This window comes from Trichechus manatus, unplaced genomic scaffold, assembly GCF_000243295.1.
Source record: "Trichechus manatus latirostris isolate Lorelei unplaced genomic scaffold, TriManLat1.0 scaffold00143, whole genome shotgun sequence".
Classification (NCBI taxonomy): domain Eukaryota; kingdom Metazoa; phylum Chordata; class Mammalia; order Sirenia; family Trichechidae; genus Trichechus; species Trichechus manatus.
The window spans coordinates 183,342-204,141 of record NW_004444079.1 but is presented as its reverse complement, the minus strand read 5'-3'; the positions used below and the strand labels follow the sequence as shown (position 1 = coordinate 204,141).

General features: G+C 38.0%; 1 protein-coding gene across 5 annotated transcripts in view; it reads left to right on the top strand.

Moving 5' to 3' along the window:
• The window catches only part of TBCEL (tubulin folding cofactor E like), an 81,697-nt gene that overhangs the window by 20,112 nt on the left and 40,785 nt on the right, over positions 1–20,800 (top strand). For 3 of the 5 annotated variants that reach the window (XM_004385612.2, XM_023739905.1, XM_023739904.1), the window contains 2 exons: positions 16,151–16,300; positions 18,766–18,905. In XM_004385612.2, coding sequence (XP_004385669.1) covers positions 16,168–16,300; positions 18,766–18,905 — 273 coding nt within the window. In that variant the 5' untranslated portion in view covers positions 16,151–16,167. Of the gene's footprint in view, positions 1–5,378; positions 5,605–6,172; positions 6,187–16,150; positions 16,301–18,765; positions 18,906–20,800 lie in introns of those variants that run through there. The other 2 variants (XM_023739906.1, XM_023739907.1) reach the window with 2 other exon arrangements.

The window sequence follows — 20,800 nt, the reverse complement described above, 5'->3', positions numbered from 1 at the left end:
GATGGTTCACAGATTCATTGTTGTTCTTTCTCGTTGCATAGTACTCCATTGTGTGTATGTACCATAGTTTGTTTATCCATTCGTCTGTTGATGGGCATCTAGGTTGTTTCCATCGTTTCGCTATTGTGAACAATGCTGCTATGAACATAGATTTGTTAACACCATTTCTTAAAGAGACTATTCTTTCCCCATTTAATGGACTTGACACTCTTGTCGAAAACTTATTAACCATAGATGTTTGGGTCTGTTTCTGAACTCTTAGTTCTATTCCATTGTTCTATGTCTACCCTTATACCATGACCAGAAGGTTTTGATTACTGTAGCTTTATAGCATGTTTTGAAATCGGGAAATGTGAGTTCTTCTTTGTCCCTTTTCAGCATTGTTTTGGCTATTTGGCATCCCTTGGATCTCCATATGAATTTGAGGATTGGCTTTTCTATTTTGCAAAAAAGGCTTTTAATAGGTATTGCATTGAATTTTAGACCACTTTGGGTAGTATTGACCTCTTAATAGTTTTAAGTCTGTATTAAAGTCTCCAATTCCTGAAAAGGGATATCTTTCCATTTCCATGTCAATCCACGAACAAAGGATGTTTTTAGGTCTTCTTTAATTTCTTTCAGCAATGTTTTATAATTTTCAGTATACAGGCCTTTCACCTCACTCATTAAATTTTTTCCTATGCATTTTATTTTTTTTTGGTGCTACTGTAAGCAAGATTGTTTTCTTGATTTCCTTTTCAGATTATGTATTACTGGTGTATAGAGTCATAACTGATTTTTGTGTGTTGATCTTGTACCCTGCAACTTTGCTGGATTCATTAATTAGCAGTTAGCTTTCTTGAGGGTTTTTTAGGATTTTTCTATGTATAGGATCATGTCATCTGCAAATAGAGATAGTTTTACTTCTTTCTTTTCGATTTGCATGTCTTTTATTTATTTATTTTTTCTTGCCTAATTGCTGTGGCTAGAAAACTTTCAGTACAGTGTTGAATGTTGTTATTGTTAGCTGCCATCGAGTCGGTCCCAGACTCATGGTGACCCCATGCACAACAGAATAAAATGCTGTCTGGTCCTGATTGGTTGCGGATTGGACTGTTGTGAGCCATAGAGTTTTCATTGGCTAGTTTTTGGAAGTAGATTGCCAGACCTTTCTTCCTAGTCTGTCTTAGTCTGTAAGCTCCACTGATACCTGTTCAGCATCATAGCAACATGCAAGCCTCCACTGATAGACACTTACTAGGTGCTCATGCGGTGCATTGGCTGGGAGTCGAATTTAGGTCTCCCCACATGGAAGCTGAGAACTCTACCACTGAACCACAGTGTTGAATAGCAGTGGTGAAAATGAGCATCCTTGTCTTGTTCCTGATCTTACAGGGTGCACTTTCAGTCTTTCACAACTGAGTATGATGTTAGCTGTGTGTTTTTTATAAATGCCCTTTATCACGTTGAGAAATTCCCCTTCTATTCCTAGTTTGCTGAGTGTTTTTATCATGAAAGCGTGTTGATTATAGTTATTTCATGTCAGAACTTGTCTAGATTCCTGAGGGATAAGAATCAGGATCAGCACAAAATTGGTTCCTGTGAGGTGGAGGTCAGACATAACCTCCTCTCTCCAACCTCTTTACCATTCCTGACACCATCCATTCTCTCTATGGCACTCTCTACTTCTCTGCTGGGTTCGACAATTCGTTGCAGTGTCCACACAGAACTCACAGTTGTGTGATTTATTAGAGAAGTAACAGGCTGCAACTCTGGATCAGAATCTACTCGGAAGTAACAGGATACAACTGAGGACAGGATCAAGTTCGTCAGTTAGGACAGCTTCCAACCAGGACAGCTCTCTCTGCTCTTTGGCCTTGCTAGTGGCCGACCCCTCTGGGCTATGCTTGCCAGGCCTCTCAGCTGTTCACGCCCCCTCTGGACAGGGCTCCCCTCAGCCTTTTCTTGGCCCTCAGGTCTGGTCCCCTCTCGGCCTTAGGGTTACAGCTCCTAGCACAGCCAGGCATCTGCCGCTGCCAAAGACAGACCAGCTCTGCCCCCACACTCCTGCTTGCTCTGCTCGGGCATTTGCCTGCACAGGCCCAGACTGCAGTTGCTTTCCCTTTATGGGACACCCAGCTCTATTGGTGATCTCCTGCCAGGAGGTGCCCAGCTCCACTCTGTGGGCCGACTCGCCTACCGCCATTGTCTGCTGGCCTCTTGGTTCCTGCCTCTCGTACTGCTGCCCACGTTTCTCTGCTGCGCAGCTCTGCTGTGTTTTTGTGCTATCTGATGCCATCTCACACCATCTTCATTGTTACAGCTCTTGACTTGTGTTACAGCTTTTTTAGGAGGTCCCTTCCTCCTCCTCTCTCTCCTGTCTCTCTTCTCTCTGCTCTTCTCTGAAAAACCTCTGTGAGGTTGGCTGCTTAGATAAGCAAGCTCTTTGTCAATTTCCTATCAGGACCACGAGTGAGCAATCCCCTCAGTGAACCGCAAGTCAGTCAATCTGATTGGGTGGATTTCCAAACCACTATTTGAATAGCTAGTCAACCAATCGCTGCAAGGTGGGTAGAATAGACCAAGCACAGGTCAGACTGTGGCCCAACCAATCATTTTTGGCAGAATTACAAACCTAAGGCCACAAAGGCCATATATAAAGAGAAACCATTGCACTGAAATTGTATACAATTTAAAAAAAAATAAGTTTCGTTTTCAAATATTTGGTAGCAAAATATTGGCCTGGTAGCTTTGCCAAATGTATTTTTTTTTCTCTTCTCTGATGAATAGATAATAATGGGTTGTTGTTTATAAATGGGTCTACATCAAATGCCTGAAAGTAAATTGAAACTACTCAAGAGTAATTTTCTCTTCTCCATCATTTTTATGCTATGAAACTCATAATGAAGATTCAGCTCCTATCCTAAGTTAATACACGTTTTCAGTTATTGTGATTTTGTTTCAAAACTGTAGAACATTTCCCAATTATCTAATATCCCAGTAACTCGAAACCTTAAGTAAGTACTTTCCTGCTGCAGGAAGCACCACTCTGTTAAAATCTCCACAGTATGAGGTGACGGAGAGGTCTGAACTTTCTAAGGCATCCTTAAGCTTGATCCCTTTGTTATCCCCTGCATCCTGGTGTCCTTGTTGCCTCAGAGTCAGGATAATTTGAATAAAATTTGGATAATTTAGATGAAAGGTTTGGGTAATTTTATTAGCACTGTTAACTTTGCTTACAAAAGAAGAGAAACTGGTTAGGCCTGAGAGTTTCCAGCTATTCTGTATGATCCACAGTGTAGCTTTTGCTTGTCCTTTTTAAAGCCATGGTAGAGAATAGCAGACCAGTCTGATCTGGCTCTGTTGTCTTATCCATCTTCATCTCAACCATTCCTCTCATTTACATTGGAGTTTAGTTCTGAGACCCCAGGTGTGTTTTATTTTTGCTATCTTAATCTTTTCCCAGTGCTGTAGTACGTAAGTATCTGTATCTGTTCTGCCATCCATTTTTTTTCTTTTCTTTCCTGGATCCTCAGTTTGTTTTGAAATTATTTTATATTCCACATGGTCCAATATGCAATTTTTTTCCATAGAAATTTGATAATAGAGATTAAAAATTGCTTTGACAAATTATTAGGTCATCCTCAGATATGTCACCTAAAAATATTCTATGTTTCGAATAGATGATGAATGCATATGGTAAGTTCAGTTGGTTCAAAAGGGTAAACAGTGAAAAGTAAATCTCCTTTCCTCTCTTTGGATCAACCATTCATACTAATTCTGCTAATTTCTGTTTTATCCTTCTGGAGGTAGTCTATACATATGTAACAGATAAATCCATTTTTATAGATTTAAAATTTATATTTTGGGACTCTGTAGGGTAGTGTTTATGTCTTTTGGAAGTGGTGAGTGAAGCAGGTAGTGTTCACACTTATGAAGTGTGGTACTCTAAAGTTTCTTTGTGCAGTAAATATGGATCTTGCATACCAGCATAACACTTGTATATCTCACAGTGTTAGTAGTCAGATACGGCCTGTTTCCTGTTTTCAGTTGTGTTGAGTTTCATACTAATTTTGACCTTAACTTTGATTGGGAACATAAAGTACTTATTGTTTTGATAGCAGTTGAGGATACCTAGATGTTTAATTCATCTGACAAAAGTATACAGAGCACCTCACCCTGCAAGGTGCGCTTTAGCCTGACTTTCTCCAGGCACTTTACAAGAGTGTATTATAGTCAGGATCTTTTCACAGCACACTCCATGACTTGGTAATAGAACCAAGCAACATCACCCAAGATCCTAGCTCCCTGGCTTTAAGCACCAATTCAGAACACTTTTGCAAATGTACTAGAACTCTGCCAACTGTAGAGGTAGTCAGATGTGATTTGACACCTGTTATTTCCAGAAAATCATAGATTACTCCCCCACTCCCAGAAAACATTTCAAAAGGCTCCAGTTAAAGATCTTTTTTCATCCTGTTATTTCCTTATTTTTCAATCTGTTTTGGTTTTCAGCTACCCTTTCCCACCCACTGTACCTTCTCAAACTGCCCCAACAGAGTGAATAGATTTATGTTACTGATCCATTTTGAAATCTTTTTCTAATTCAAAACCACTGTATTAATGTGTACACTATCTGCATTCCTGGAAAGCTGTTCCAATAAAGTATCCTGGAAAATGACCAAATGATGGTGTCTGTCATTCTTTTCAGTCTTTTTTTTAAAAAAAGAAATAAAAAAAAAAAGAGACTATTTGGAAGAGTTGTTAAAGCCTGGGCCATGAGGAAAAACTTAAGTTCTCATGCTTGCTTGCTTGCTTGCTTGCTAGGAATTGTGTTACGTTGAATGCCTTTAATCTTACCATCCCTCAGTTTGTCTTATATTTAAAATGAGTATACGATTATTACCCTTGAATGAAATAGGTTTGCGTTTAAGTGGTTCTGAAGCCTCCAGATAAAAGGTACTATTTAAGTTCAATGACCATGATTTTGACAGTGACAGGAGCACTTTCCCCTCACACTTTTTATTTCTTTTGAATTGTCAATTGTATGGAAGGTAGCAATGCAGCTTCTTTTACTTTGTGTTAAACATTCTAGAAATTCTGGCGTTGTGTTTGAGACAGGTCTTTGATAAGAGCTGTGGTGCCTGTCAAGGATCCCTGGTGGCACAATGGTTAAAGTGCTTGACTGCTAACTGAGAGGTCGGAGGTTCGAACCCAGCAGCTGCTCCATGGGAGAAAGACAAGACGTGGCAGTCTGCTTCTGTAAAGATTACAGCCTTGGAAACCTATGGGGCAGTTCTCCTCTGTCCTTTAGGGTTGCTATGAGTTGGAATTCACTTGATAGCAGCAGGTTATGGTTCCTGTCGCTAGTGGTATAGTATCTGCTGTATGTCATCTGCTGCTGGTGGTGATAAGTTGACGTTGGAAAAAAAAAAAAACCTTTCAACCTGAAGGTTCCTAAAGTCCACCGTTCAATTTTGACACAGTCTGGGATAGAGGACATCAATTTTGCAGACGCTCATCGCTCTGTGTGGATGGAAAGAAGAAACCCTTACACTAAAACAGGCTCCGTTGCTAAGCTCACAAATGAGAATTATGAACAGAGGGTAGCCCTGTGTTTTCAAGGTAACTTGTTGTATAATCATTATGGAATATATTCTGTAGTCTAAACTTTGGTAAATTGTACAGATAAAGCTTTTATTTAATGGATAGACGTGTTCAGTGAGTGTATACTCTGTATTCTAGGCATTTGTGAATTGATTTCACAAGTATAGCAGACATGGCCCTGGTGGTAATCTAGGAAATGGGCCAAGTTTAAAGACCACTTTTGTATCCATGTGTTGAAAAAATTCTTACTACAAACCTGAGAGAAAGGTTTTAGCCCGTCGTAGGTGAAAAAATTCAAGTAGACAGAGGTTAAGTAACTAGTTTATGGTTACCCAGCTCGTAAGTAACAGAGCCTAAATTTTCTATGCCCATGTGTTTTCTACCATAATAGAACTTCCTCTTATAATTAACAGCATTTGTATATTTTAAAGCTTTGCAACAGCCCTGTAATCTAAATGATGCATTTGTATATTTTAGCTCTCTACAGCAACCTGTAATCCAAGTACTATAGATATACTATAGATATTAACGTCTCATTTTACAGGTGAAGACATTTGAGTCCCAGAGAAATAGAGTGACTTGCCTGACCACACAAAACTAGTAAGCAGTAGAACTGGGTGAGGTTTAATCCTCCTGAATTCTCTTCTGTTTCTACTTGCCATATTGGAAGCTAGTGATCTTAGTACTCAGCAACATTTATTGAGCCCTTACCGTGTGTGCTTTACTGTGGCACATCTGTTCTGTTCCCCTTTATAATTTAATGGTAGATTTAGAACAATCATGAGAAAAATACCTAACATTCAGTATAGTTAAACTGAATAAGCAAAACCAAATTAATGCAACTATAGCAAAATAAATAATGTCACTAATGGTAAACAATTTGGAGTATTATCTGGCTAATATTAAACAGCCTTCTGAGAAGCTTTTTAATGCCCATTCCTGCTGGTTTCCTCTAGAACCATGTGCCAGTGGTCATTTCGGCCTTTTCGGCTCTACTGGCTTCTTCTCTGTAATCTATAACCATGTTCAGTTCTCTCTTATTTTAAGAGAAAGAAATTTTGACACTTGCTCCTGATTCCCTTCTCGTTCCTATTCTTGCCTTAGCTTACCATTCTGTCTTCCTCCTTTCCTTCTTATCAAAACTTCTCAAAACATTGGCTATACATTCTACTGTCTGGTTGTTCTTTCTCTTTTTCCTTCATGATTCTACTTTCTCTGCCTGCCCCTTAAATAGTGTGGCCCCAGAGTTCTGTTGTCCTACTGTTCTTACTCAAAGCATTCTCTATGTGCTGGTCATATCCAGATCTTCTCCTCTAGCCCACATTTCTTACCCAACTTCAGACTGTTTCCCTGGTACCTGAGAATGAACATGCATAAAGTAGAATTCATCATTTTTTCTCCTTAATACTGGCTCATTCGTGTGTGTGTGTGTGCGCGCGCGCGCATCTGTATTTATTTATTTATATTAATGGTATCACCATTCATCAGTTCACCTGTACTAGAAACCTGGGGTCAGCCTTGACTTTACTCTCTCCTTCACCCCCTGTAATTCCTGAAAAGCTTGCTTTCCAAATTTATCTTGAATCTGCCCCTTGTATTTGTGCTACCACTGTATCACTTCAGGCCCTCATCATCTGTCTCCTGTATCTTTGCAACATTTTCCTAATTCTTGTCTCTGCCTTCATTGTTTTTTCTTTTTAATTTGTTTATTTTTTGTTGTTGAGAACACAGGAAGACATAACACCAATTCAGCAGTTTCTATATGTACAATTCAGTGACATTGATTACATTCTTTGAGTTATGCAACCATTCTCACCCTCCTTTTCAGAGTTGTTCCTCCCCCATTAAGATAAACTCACTGCCCCTTAAAGTTTTTATCTAATTTTTCGAGTTGCTATTGTCAGTTTGATCCCGTATAGGTAGTTCTTAAACTAACATAATGCTCAAGGCAGACATTTTTTACCAGTTAAGCTAAACTAAAATGTCTTTGATTTTAAGAAGACTTCAGGAGATATTTTGGTTTAAGGTTTAAAGATTATTTCGGCAGGAGTTTCAGGGGTTCATCTAGCCTTCATGGCTCCAGAAAGTCTGAAGTTCATGAGACTTTGAAATTTTGTTCTGCATTTTCCCCTTTTTGATCAGGATTCCTCTATAGAATCCTTGATCAAAATGTTCAGTAATGGTAGCTGGTCACCATATAGTTCTTCTAGTCTCATGGCAAAGGAGGCAGTAGTTCATGAGGCAATTAGTCACACATTCCATTTCCTCTTCCTGTTCCTGACTGTCCTCCTTTCTCTGTTGCTTCAGATATAGAGACCGATTGTTGTGCCTTAGATGGCCACTTGCAAGCTTTTAAGACCCCACCTTCCTTCATTCTTATTCACCCCATATTTATTCACCATATAATTCCGAGGGTGAGTTTTCTAAAAGTATTTGATTGTTGTATTTCCTTCCTTAAAACCTTTTTGTTTCTTCCAGTTGCCTACAGGATAAAGTTCAGCCCCTTAACGTGGCTTACAGGATCTCAGGCTCCTATTTAGATGCTCCTGACACTGTCTTCCTTAGTTGTGCTGCTTCGCCAGCACGGGATCTCTTGTGGTTACACATATATACCACTGTAGTTTTTCGTTGCATACCTTTTTTCATGATACCCGTTCTTTGAGTGTTCTTTATCTATCTCCCCTTTTCTGATCACCTCAGTAGAATAAAATAGCTTGATATCTTATAGTTAGAATTACAGGGGTTAATTACAATTGCCTATGGTTCAAACCCACCAGTGGCTCCATGGGAGGAAAGAACTGGTGATTGCTCCCATAAAGATTTCAGCCTAGGAAACCCTATGGGGCAGTTCTACTCTGTCATATAGGGTCACTATGAGTCAGAATTGACTCGACAGTACGCAACAACAATGACATATTTTGACTGACATTTAATATAAAGCATAGGCCATCCCCTCAAGGTAATGGGTTAGCAGGCCATCCCCTCAAGGTAATGGGTTAGCAGGCTGTCAGATGTCAGTACGTTGTTTAAAAATATTACCTGTTTTAACATATGCATGAGTGGTGAAAGGATGGTGGAGTTACTGAATATTTGGACCCTTAGCTGAGGTTAGAGAAGACTACCCCAACTCAGAACTTAAAAAAATGTTGTTCTGTATTTGTTAGGATTCAGTCCAATTGTAAGTAACTGAAAGATGGAAAATAATTATAGCTTAAATAAAATAGAAGATTATCTCTCACTGAAAAGTTGAGAAATATGCGATAGAGCACTAGTATGGCAGCTCATCTCCATGAAGTATTCAGGGACCCAGGCCCCTTGCAGCAATTAGCTCCACTGTCCTTAGAGTGTGATCCTTGGGCTTGTGGTCCAAGATGGCATCTGTTTTTGAGGCACTAGAATTGAGGAAGAAACAAAGAAGGGGCAAAAGTCGCATTCTGACTTTTTTAAGAATCATCCTCAGAAGGTGCCACAGAATACTTCATTTCTATCCCATCATCTAGAACTTAGTCATATGTCCATTCCTAAATACAAGTAGCCATGTTTACAGTTTAAAATTCTTTTACTGTGGAAGAAAAGGAGAATGGATTTTGAGGGACAGATAGATAGCAGTCTCTTATCATCTATTACACTCTCCTATCAACAGAATGGAGTCCCAGGTGGTACAGTAGTTAATGCATGCGACTGCTAACTGAAAGGTTGGAGTTCAGCTCCACTCCGAGGCACCTCAGAAGAAAGGCCTGGTGATCTACTGAAAAATAAAACACTGAAAACCCTATGGTAAATCAATAGAAAGTCATAGGAGCAGAATTGACACAATAGAAGTTAGAATTAGTGAGATTGAAGATAAAGCACTTGACACCAACTTATTTGAGGAAAAATCAGATAAAAGAATTTTAAAAAATGAAGAAACTCTAAGAATTATATGGGACTCTATCAAGAGGAATAACCTCTGAGTGATTGGAGTACCAGAACGGGGGGATAACAGAAAATACACAGAGAATTGTTGAAGATTTGTTGGGAGAAAACATCCCTGATATCAAGAAAGATGAGAAGGTATCTATCTAAGATGCTCATTGAATCCCACATAAGGTAGATCCCAAAAGAAAGTCACCAAGACATAATGAAAATTGCCAAAACCAAAGATAGAGAATTTTAAGAGTGGCTAGGGATAAACGAAAAGTCATCTACAAAGGAGAGTCAATTATGACTAAGCTTGGACTACTCAGCAGTAACCATGCAGGCAAGAAGGCAATGGAATGACATATATAAAGCCTTGAAGGAAAAAAATTGCCAGCCAAGAATTATATAATCTAACAAAACTGTCTCTCAAATATGGTGAAATTAGGGCATTTCCAGATAAACAGAAGTTTAGGGAACTTGCAAAAACCAAACCAAAATTAGAAGAAATACTAAAGCGAGTCCTCTGGTTAGAAAATCAATAATAACATCAGATAACAACCCAAGACTAGAACACAGGACAGAACAACCAGATATCAACCCAGATAGGGAAGTCACAAAAATAAATCAAAGCTAAAACACTGAAAACAGGGAAACAGAGATGTCGATATGTAAAAGATGACAACATTTAAAAAAAAAAGACTAAAATAGTCGTAGATTTTTCATATGGAAAGGAAGTCAAGGTGATATAAATAAATAAAAAACTGGTTTAAACTTAGAAAAATAGGGGTAAATATTAAGGTAACCACAGAGGAAACTAACAATCCTACACATCAAAATAAAAAACATGAAAAATATAAAGACTCAGCAAATATAAAATCAACAACAATGAAAAAAGATGAAAAGAAAATACATAAAGAAAAACGACTCAGCATAGAAAATTAAGTGGTACAAAGAAACTGTCAACAACACACAAAAGACATCCAAATGACAGCACTAAACTCATACCTATCAGTAATTACACTGAATGTAAATGGACTAAATGCAGCAATAGAGAGTGGCAGATTGGATAAAAAAAACATGATCCATCTATATGCTCCCTACAAGAGATGTACTTTAGACTTAAAGACACAAACAAAAACTCAAAGAATGGAAAAAAGTATATCAAGCGAACAACACTCAAAAAAGAGCAGGAGTGGCAATATTAATCTCTGATAAAATAGACTTTAAAGTAAAATCCACCACAAAGGATAAGGGAGGACACTATATGATGATTAAAGGGTCAATACATCAGGAGGACATAACTATAATATTTATGCACCCAATGACAGGGCTCCAAAATACTTTAACAGCATTGAAAAGAAAAAGAGACAGCTCCACAGTAACAGTAGGAGACTTTGACACATCATTTTTGGTGAAGGGCAGAACATCCAGAAAGAAGCTCAGTAAAGACATGGAGGATCTAAATGCCACAATCAACCAACTTGATCTCATGGACATATAGTGAACACTCCACCCAGCAGTAGCCAAGTATACTTTGTTTTCCAATGCACATGGAACATTCTCCAGAATAGACCACATATTAGGCCATAAAGCAACCCTTAACAGAATCCAAAGCATGGAAATACTACAAAACATCTTTTCTGACCATAAAGCCATAAAAGTAGAAATCAATAACAGAAAAAGCAAGGAAAAAAATCAAACACATGGAAACTGAACAACACCTTGCTCAAAAACTACTGAGTTATAGAAGAAATTAAGGATGGAATAAAGAAATTTATAGAATCAAGCAAGAATTAAAACACATCCTACAAGAACCTTTGGGACACAGCAAAAACAGTGCTCAGAGGTCAGTTTATAGCAATAAATGCACACATCAAAAAAGAAGAAAGGGTGAAAATCAAAACATTAATCCTACAACTTGAACAAGTAGAAAGAGAGCAGCAAAAGAAGCCCTCAGGCGCCAGAAGAAAGGAAATAATAAGAATTAGAGCAGAATTAAATGAAGTAGAGAATAGAAAAACACTTGAAAGAGTTAACAAGACCAAAAGCTGGTTCTTTGAAAAGATCAACAAAATTGATAAACTATTAGCCAGACTGACAAAAGAAAAACAGGAGAGGAAGCAAATAACCCGTATAAGAAATGAGGTGGGTGATATTACAACAGACTCAACTGAAATTAAAAGAATCATAACAGAATACTCTGAAAAATTGTACTCTAACAAACTTGAAAACTAGAGGAAGTGGACAAATTCCTAGAAACTCACTACCTACCTAAACTAACACAAACAGAGGTAGAAACACTAAATAAACTCATAATGAAAGAGGAGATTGAAAAGGTAATTAAAAAACTCCCAACAAAAAAAAGCCCTGGCCCAGATGGTTTCACTGGAGAATTCTCCCAAACTTTCAGAGAAGAGTTAACACCACTACTACTAAAGATATTTCAGAGTATAGAAGACGATAGCATACTCCCAAACTCATTCTGTGAAGCCAGCATAACCCTGATTCTAAAACCAGGTAAAGACACCACAAAAAAAGAAAATTACAGACTAATATCCCTCATGAACATTGACACAAAAATCCTCAACAAAATTGTAGCCAATAGAATAAAACAACATAACAAAAAAATAATTCACCATGATCAAGTGGGGTTTATACCAGATATGCAGGGATGGTTCATCATTAGAAAAACAATCAATGTAATCCATCACAAATTCAGAAAAAAGACAAGAACCATGTGATCTTATCAATCGATGCAGAAAAGGCATTTGACAAAGTCCAACACCCATTCATGATAAAAACTCTCAGCAAAATAGGAATAGTAGGGAAATCCCTCAAATTAGTTAAAGGCATTTATACAAAACCAACAGCCAACATCATCCTAAATGGAGAGAGTTTGAAAGCATTCCTCTTGAGAACAGGAACCAGACAGGGATGCCCTTTATCACCACTCTTATTCATCATAGTGCTAGAGGTCCTAGCCAGAGCAGTTAGGTTAGAAAAAGAAAGAAAGGGCCTTCAAATTGGTAAGGAAGAAGTCAAAGTATCTCTATTTGCAGATGATATGATCTTATACACAGAAAACGCCAAAGAATCCACAAGAAGACTACTGGAACTAATAGAAGATTTCAGCAAAGTATCAGGATACAAGATAAACATACAAATATCAGTTGGATTCCTCTACAGCAACAAAGAGAACTTTGAAAAGAAAATCACCAAATCAATACCATTTACAGGAGTCCCCCAGAAGATAAAATACTTAGGAATAAATCTAACTACAGACATAAAAGACCTATAAAATGAAAACTACAAGACACTACTGCAAGAAACCAAGAGACCTGCATAAGTGGAAAAACATAACTTCGCACATGGATAGAAAGACTCAACATTGTGAAAATGTCATTTCTACCCAAAGCGATCTACAGATACAATGCAATCCTGATCCACATTCCAACAACATTTTTTTAATGCGATGGAGAAACAAATCACCAACTTCATATGGAAAAAGAAGATGCCCCGGATAAAGTTACTCAAGAAGAAGAACAAAGTGCGAGGCCTCACGCTACCTGAGTTTAGAACCTTTTATACTGCCATGGTAGTCAAGACAGCCTGGTACTGGTACAACAACAGATACATAGACCAATGGAACAGAATTGAGAATCCAGACATACATTCATCTACCTATGAGCAGCTGATACTTGACAAAGGCCCATAGTCTGTTAATTAGAGAAAAGACAGTCTCTTTAACAAATAGTGCCGGCGTAACTGGCTATCCATCTGCAAAAAACTGAAACAAGGCCCATACCTCACACCATGCACAAAAACTAACTCAAAATGGATGAAAGATGTAAATATAAAATCAAAAATGATAAAGATGATGGAAGAAAAAATAGGGACTGTGCTAGGAGCCCTAATACATGGCATAAACAGAATACAAACCATAAGTAACAATGCACAAGCACCAGAAGAGAGACTAGATAACTGGGAGCTCCTAAAAATCAAACACTTATGCTCATCAAAAAGACTTCACCAAAAGAGTCAAAAGACAAGCCTACAGACTGGGAAAAAAATTTTTGGCTATGAGAAATCTGATCAGCATCTAATCTCTAAAATCTACAAGATACTGCAAAACCTCAAAAACAACAAAACGACAATCCAATTAAAAAATGGGCAAAGGATATGAACAGGCACTTCACCAAAGAAGATATTCAGGTGGCTAACAGACACACGAGGAAATGCTTACGATTGTGAGCCGTTAGAGACATGCAAATCAAAACTATAATGAAATACAATATCACCCCAACAAGGCTAGTATTAATCCAAAAAACACAAAATAATGAATGTTGGAGAGGTTGTGGAGAGACTGGAACACTTATACACTATTGGTGGGAATGTAAAATGGTATAGCTATTTTGGAAATTGATTTGGTGTTTCCTTAGAAAGCTAGAAATAGAAGTACCATAGGAACCAGTAATCTCACTCCTTGGGATATATCCTAGAAAAACAAGAGCCATCAGACGAATAGATATATGCACACCCATGTTCATTGCAGCACTGTTCACAATAGCAAAAAGATGAAGACAACTTAGGTGCCAATCAGTGGACAAATGGATAAACAAATTATGATATATTCACTCAGCAGAATACTATGCAATGATAAAGAACAATGAATCCTTGAAACATACCGTGGAGGAATCTGGAAGGCATAATGCTGAGTGAATTTAGTTAGTCACAGAAGGACAAATATTATATAAGACCACTATTATAAGAACTCAAGAAAAGGTTTAAACACAGAAGAAAACATTCGTTGATGGTTACGAGCATGGGAAGGGAGAGAGGGGTATTCACTAGCTAGATAGTAGACAAGAATTATCTTAGGTGAAGGGAAGGACAACACACACTACAAGGGAAGTCAGCATAACTGAACTAAACCAAAGCTAAGAAGTTTCCTGAATGCAACCAAACACTTTGAGGGATAGAGTAGCAGGGGCGGGGGTCTGGGGGACCATGGTTTCAGGGGACATCTAGGTCAATTGGCATAACAAAGTTTTTTAAGAAAATGTTCTGCATCCCACTTGGTTGAGTGGTTCTGTGATCTTAAAAGCTAGTGAGTGGCCATCTGAGATGCATCAATTGGTCCCAACCCACCTGGAGCAAAGGAGAGTGAACACCAAAGACACCAGGAAAGTATTAGCCCAAGAGACGGAAAGGGCCACATAAACCAGAGACATCAGCCTGAGACCAGAGGAACTAGATGGTGCCCAGCTACCACCAATGACTGCCCTGACAGAGAATACAACAGAGAGTCCTTGATGGAGCAGGAGAAAAGTAGAGTGCAGAACTCAAATTCTAGTAAAAAGACCAGACTTAATGGTTTGATTGAGACTGGAGGGACCCTAGAAGACATGGCACCCAGGCTTTCTGTTATTCCAAAACTAAAACCATTCCCAAGGCCAACTCTTCAGACAAAGATTAGACTGGACTATGGGACATTAAATGATATTCGTGAAGAGAGTGCTTCTTAGCTCAAGTAGATACATGAGACTAAATGGGCAGCTCCTGTCCAGAGGTGAGATGAGAAAGCAGAAAGGGACAGGAGCTGGTTGAATGGACACGGGAAATCCGGAGTGGAAAGGAGGAGTGTGCTGTCACAGTATAGGGAGAGAAACTAGGGTCACATAGCAATGTATGTATAAATTTTAGTATTAAACTTTAACTTAAAGCACAACAATAAAAAAAAAGAAGAAACTGCCAAATAGTTTTCCAAAAAAAAAAAGAAAACCCTGTGGAGCACAGTTCTACTCCAACACACATGGGATCGTCATGAGTCAGAGTTGAGTTGACAACAACTGGTTTTTAATCAGTGGAATGGTTAACTTGATTGCTCTTGAAAGAGGAACAAGAATAGTGTGCATGTAGGAAAGAGGGAATGTCTTTTTAAAAGTAGCTTATTAAACAATAATTTTAATTTCTCAGTGTGCTTTCTGCACTTGTGTTCGCTGGAAAAAAATGATTAAAAGTAGATTGTCTGAAACCACCTATGTTACTGACCTTTCTACCCAATTCCTGTGGATTTTTTGCCCCAATTCTTTCTTCTTTCTTTTCATTTTTACTTTTATTGTTGTTAATGATACTACAATTCTCTCAGTTACCCAGTTCTAGTCTCTTCATGTCCTGTCCATCTATGTAAATCTGCCAGTGTAATCTTTATAAAACATCAGCTTTAATGTTATTTGTTTGTTTAGAAACTCTAATAAATGTATGTGACTTGCTCAAAGGATTCAGTTCAAACTATTTAGATTGATATGCTCAGTTTGTATCTCATTTTAAGTGCTTTTTCTGATTATTTACCACGAGCCCTGTGAACCAGCCAAAAGTCTTCATATTATTCATGAGTGGAAGTGATCTCTTCCCCTTCTAAATTTTATAGCACTTTTCTTCTGTATAGCAACTGTCATGTGCTACACTGTATTGTCGTCATTTGTCTGCATATTTAGCTTCCAAAATCGTTTAAGGTCTCACCACAATATAAGTTCCTGGGAGCAGTGGCCGTGTCTTGCATGTTTGCATTGCGCAAACTAGTGCCTTGTAAGTAATTGGTTCTCAAGAAATATTTCTTATATGAGTAAATAAGTAATTGTGATGATTTCTTGGTTTCTTGCAGGATTTTAGGAAAGAAAGATGGCTCAACCTACTGGGAGAAGTTTTATGCAAGTATTATGTGAAAAATACAGTCCTGAGAACTTTCCTTACCGCCGTGGTCCTGGTATGGGAGTCCATGTCCCAGCCACACCTCAGGGCTCCCCTATGAAAGGTAAGAAAGATGGGACCAACAACATTTATTTACTGGAGCTTACTTATGCAGTAGGAGTCCCTGGGTGGCACAAATGGTTAAGCACTCGACTACTAGCTGAAAGATTGGTGGTTCGGACCCAGTGAGAGATGCCGCGGAAGAGAGACCTGGTGATCTGCTTCTGAAAGGTGAGAGCCTTAAAAATCCTGTGGAGCAGTTCTGCTTTCCACACATGGGCTCATTATGAGTCGAAATGGACAAGACAGTAACTACAACACGTAAGAGGTTAAATCAAAATGTTGCCTTGTTTGCAGTGATTTCCTTTATTTTAAACGATTTCCCGAATAGTCTTTCCCTCTTGTTATGATTTCAGTTGTTTTAAGAACCTGGCAGGACTTGTTTTCCTTCAGATTGGTTAAAAGGCATTTTAGGTGCACTCATAAGGTAACAATAATATTTGAGTGATAATATTTTCAATGTCTTTCCTTTCAAGAAACTTGGAGGGTATAAAGCAGTACGAGCCTGACCTGTGCCCTCAAGGGCCTTACAGCCTAATTGGATTGCAAGATATTCACATTTACAAAGATACGACACCAAGTAGTTTATATTGAGCCACATGAATGGAACAGAGTCTGGGAAAGAAATGAAGGAGAGAGTTGATTAATAGGATCAGGAAAGGCTTCAGAACTGTGAGATCTGAACTAGCCCCTCATGAATAAGTAGAATTTGGCTAGAGAGGTGACAAAGGCATTCTAGGAGAGAGACTGTGATATGAGCAAAGATCTACAACTAGAAATGTGAAGGGTGTTTTTTGCTTGCCTTTTAGTTTAGTGTTGCAGGTAAAAGTCCTTGGAAGTAGTTGTTTGTCATTATGTGGGATTAATATCAAATCAAAGTTTTAGTTCCTAAGTCCAAAGGTTACTGAGTGTTTGTTGTTTCTCAGTACAGCTATCTTCTCTCTGGGTAAACTGGAATGGCAGGGAGGGGTGGACTTCTTTCATGGTAATTTGTTTTTTAGGATCTGTTCCCATTCCGAGAAATTTGATAACTGAAATATACCAAGGTGAAAAACCATATAATTTGGAGCCTCCATTAATAAATAAATTAATAAATTATTACCTTCATAAACCCTTGTCTTATGCCAAATAGGAAAAGAGTGGTTGAATTCTCATGCTTATCCTTTTTATTGGAGATAGTAACAGTGATTTTTTTGGCACATGTGTTTTTGGACCCGCCAGTAGTCAGAGTTGTTACCTCACTTTGACCAAGTTCATTGAACAGTTTAAGACTCTGAAATACTTTCATTTTCTCCCATTACAGTTATATTTAAAAAGAAGCTAATTTTCATAAGGACAAATTCTACTTGGATATGAAATAGGGATGATTGATGGACGATTATGAGAAAAAGAGATGTAGATTTTTTAAGGGATCCACTTAAGTAAGGAAGATTTCTTGAATGATATGAACTGGAAGGACAGAAATAGTTTAGCAGATAGACTCTAATGGTCTGTGATAATTTTCAATGACAGCAAAAGGTGAAGATAAGCATCAGAAAGAAAAGAGATATCCAGAGTGATACTTTTGAACTAAATTTAAAAAAAGGAAGAATTGAGGCCAGCAAGAAGGCAGTAGTAATCCAGACATGAATTAGCATGAGTCTAATGTTCAGATGACAACGTTCAGATGATAATGTAATCTTGTGTTGAGATGATGGCTGTGTTGTTAGTAATTGTGATAAACAGTCCTGCTGGGAGATAAACCCTGAAAGACTTTGGGGTGTATCATGTATTGAATTGTGTCCCCCAAAAATATCTGTCAACTTGGCTGGGTCATGATTCCCAGTATTGTATGATTATCTACCATTTTGTCATCTGATATGATTTCCCTATGCATTGTAAATCCTATCACTTTGATATAATGAGATGGATTAGCATTAGCAGCAGTTATGTTAATGAGATCTACAAGATTAGGTAGTGTCTTAAGCCAATCTCTTTTGAAATATAAAAGAGAGAAGCAAGCAGAGAGATAGGGGGACCTCATACCACCAAGAAAGCAGCACCAGGAACAGAGCACGTCCTTTCGACCTGAGGTTCCTGCACTGAGATGCTCCCAGACCAAGGGTAGGCTGATGACAAGGAACTTCCTCCAGAGCCAGCAGAGAAAGCCTTCCCCTGGAGCCGGCTCCTAGACTGTGAGAGAATACATTTCTCTTTGTTAAAGCCATCCATTTGTGGTATTTCTGTTATAGCAGCATTAGATGACTAAGACAAGGGTGGTACTGGTCCAGTGCTTCTGATCTCCCTGGGGCCATATTTGGCTGTCTTCCCTTAGAAGTCAGTACTCTTGGATCCTGTTATATCCTGAAATTTTCATGTCCTTGTGTAATTTTGTGCAGTTTCATTTTTGTTTCTTGATTCCTGGAGGCTGAACGTATGTAGACAAGAATTAGGCTGACATAAAAATATCTTGTTTCCCCTGTGATTCAGATCGCCTCAACCTCCCAAGTGTACTCGTATTGAACAGCTGTGGAATAACCTGTGCAGGAGATGAAAAAGAAATTGCTGCCTTCTGTGCTCACGTATCAGAACTAGATCTTTCTGACAACAAACTCAAAGACTGGCATGAGGTAAAGTTTTTATATTGCTGTGTTTTGGTGAAATAAACAATAACCACTGTATTATTGTTTATGTTGTTATGTATTCTGCTGACTTCTGGTTCTCATTTGAGATTCTTGTCTGTATGTCTTAAGATAAATAACTGACTGCTTCAGCTTTGTCTCTGGTGATTTTTAGACTAGCTTTGTTATTGCTGGTTTGTTTTTCATCAGTGTAAAAAAGCACTGAGGAACTTTATTCCAGGCATCAATGATTAATTAATGATTAATGATGCGTTAAATTCTATACTTTTTCACTAGTTTATATATTCTATGTTCGTTCTGTACTACTACCTCAATATTTATTACTATAAATCAACATAAAATTGCTTGAGATTAAAACTAAGATTATAAAAATACATTCTGACTACTGAAATTTATTCTGAATATTTTAGAACTTTTTCTTATATTATTAAGTCCCTGTGGTGATTTGATACAAATAATGTCTTTTGACTTCAGTGTAACTCTAAAACAAATACACAAATAACAGCATTCTTTATTATGACATTACCTACTTGATTATAACATTAGCTGAGAGAAGATACCCTTAAAAATAAGGGAAAAATAGTTCTTCCTACTTGGTTCATTCTCCTGCTTTAATTTTGACTCTTATTTCTTGCTTAAAACCAAACCCGTTACCGTTGAGTCGATTCCGACTTATAGGGACCCTTAGGACAGAGTAGAACTGCCCCATAGGGTTTCAAAGGAGTGGCTGGTGGATTAGAACTGCCGACCTTTCGATTAGCAGCCGAGCTCTTAACCACTGCACCACCAGAGCTTCTGTTTCTTGCTTAGACTATTAAAAAAGTTTCCCAATGGGTTTTCCTGCCTCTAGGTTTATTCTGCTTCCTCTAAGCAATCTTCCACAGTGTTACCAAACTCTTTTTAATAAGTGGAAAGTGATTATGACACTCTCCTGCTTGAAGTCCTGCATTTGCTATTCATTGCCTAGAATTAAGGCCTAAACTCTAAGAACGTCCCTTCATCATATGGGCCCTTGCTATTTCTAGAGTTTTATCTCTATGTTTAGCCATATGCTTTTACTCAGAATAAACATGCTATTCATTCTGAATCCATAGCTCTTCTTTGCCTCTTGGTGGCCTGGTCACTTCTATTCATCCTTCAAGACTTGACCCAAGTGGCTATTGCTCTGTGAAACTTTCCCTGGCTCTCACTCAGCAGAATCAGATTAACCTGGAGTACCTACCATACTGCTATGAGAAGGATTTATCTTAATGTATTGTAATCACTTGTTTACTTGATAGTTTTCCTACTAGACTGTGAGCTTATTCAAAATTGAGATTTTTGTCTTTTTATCACCATCACCCATCATAGTAGGCACTCAAATATTTGTTGAATACATTAATGAATAAACGATTATATCTTAAGGACTGATCAAGGCCACTTGCTCCAACTTTTCCTGTGATCTCGAGCAATTCACTTAATCATTTGGTGCTTCACTTTTACTCATCCATAAGACAGGGCTGCTGATAAAATTAATCATTGAAGCACTTTGTAGATATTCAGTGGTATACAAATTTTAACACAGCTTTCTTACTGAAGAAAAATCTATCTATAACGTAGTTTTCTTCAGCTTATATTTATCCATTTCATAGTCTTGTTTAATCTGGTAACTGTACTCTAGGTTCTATTTCCTGCTTTTATTAAGATGTTACCCAGAATTCTTTGAGATACATGTCACCTACTTCTAAGTGACTTGTTAATATATGCAGATTTATAGGGCTGTTCTAAGAAAGAACTTCTATTTGTACATATTTTATTTATTTATTTGACTTCTCTAAACAACTACTACAGTCCACTGTCTAACAAATTACAGCCTGTACCTTTGTGGTCCTTTGAGACACTTA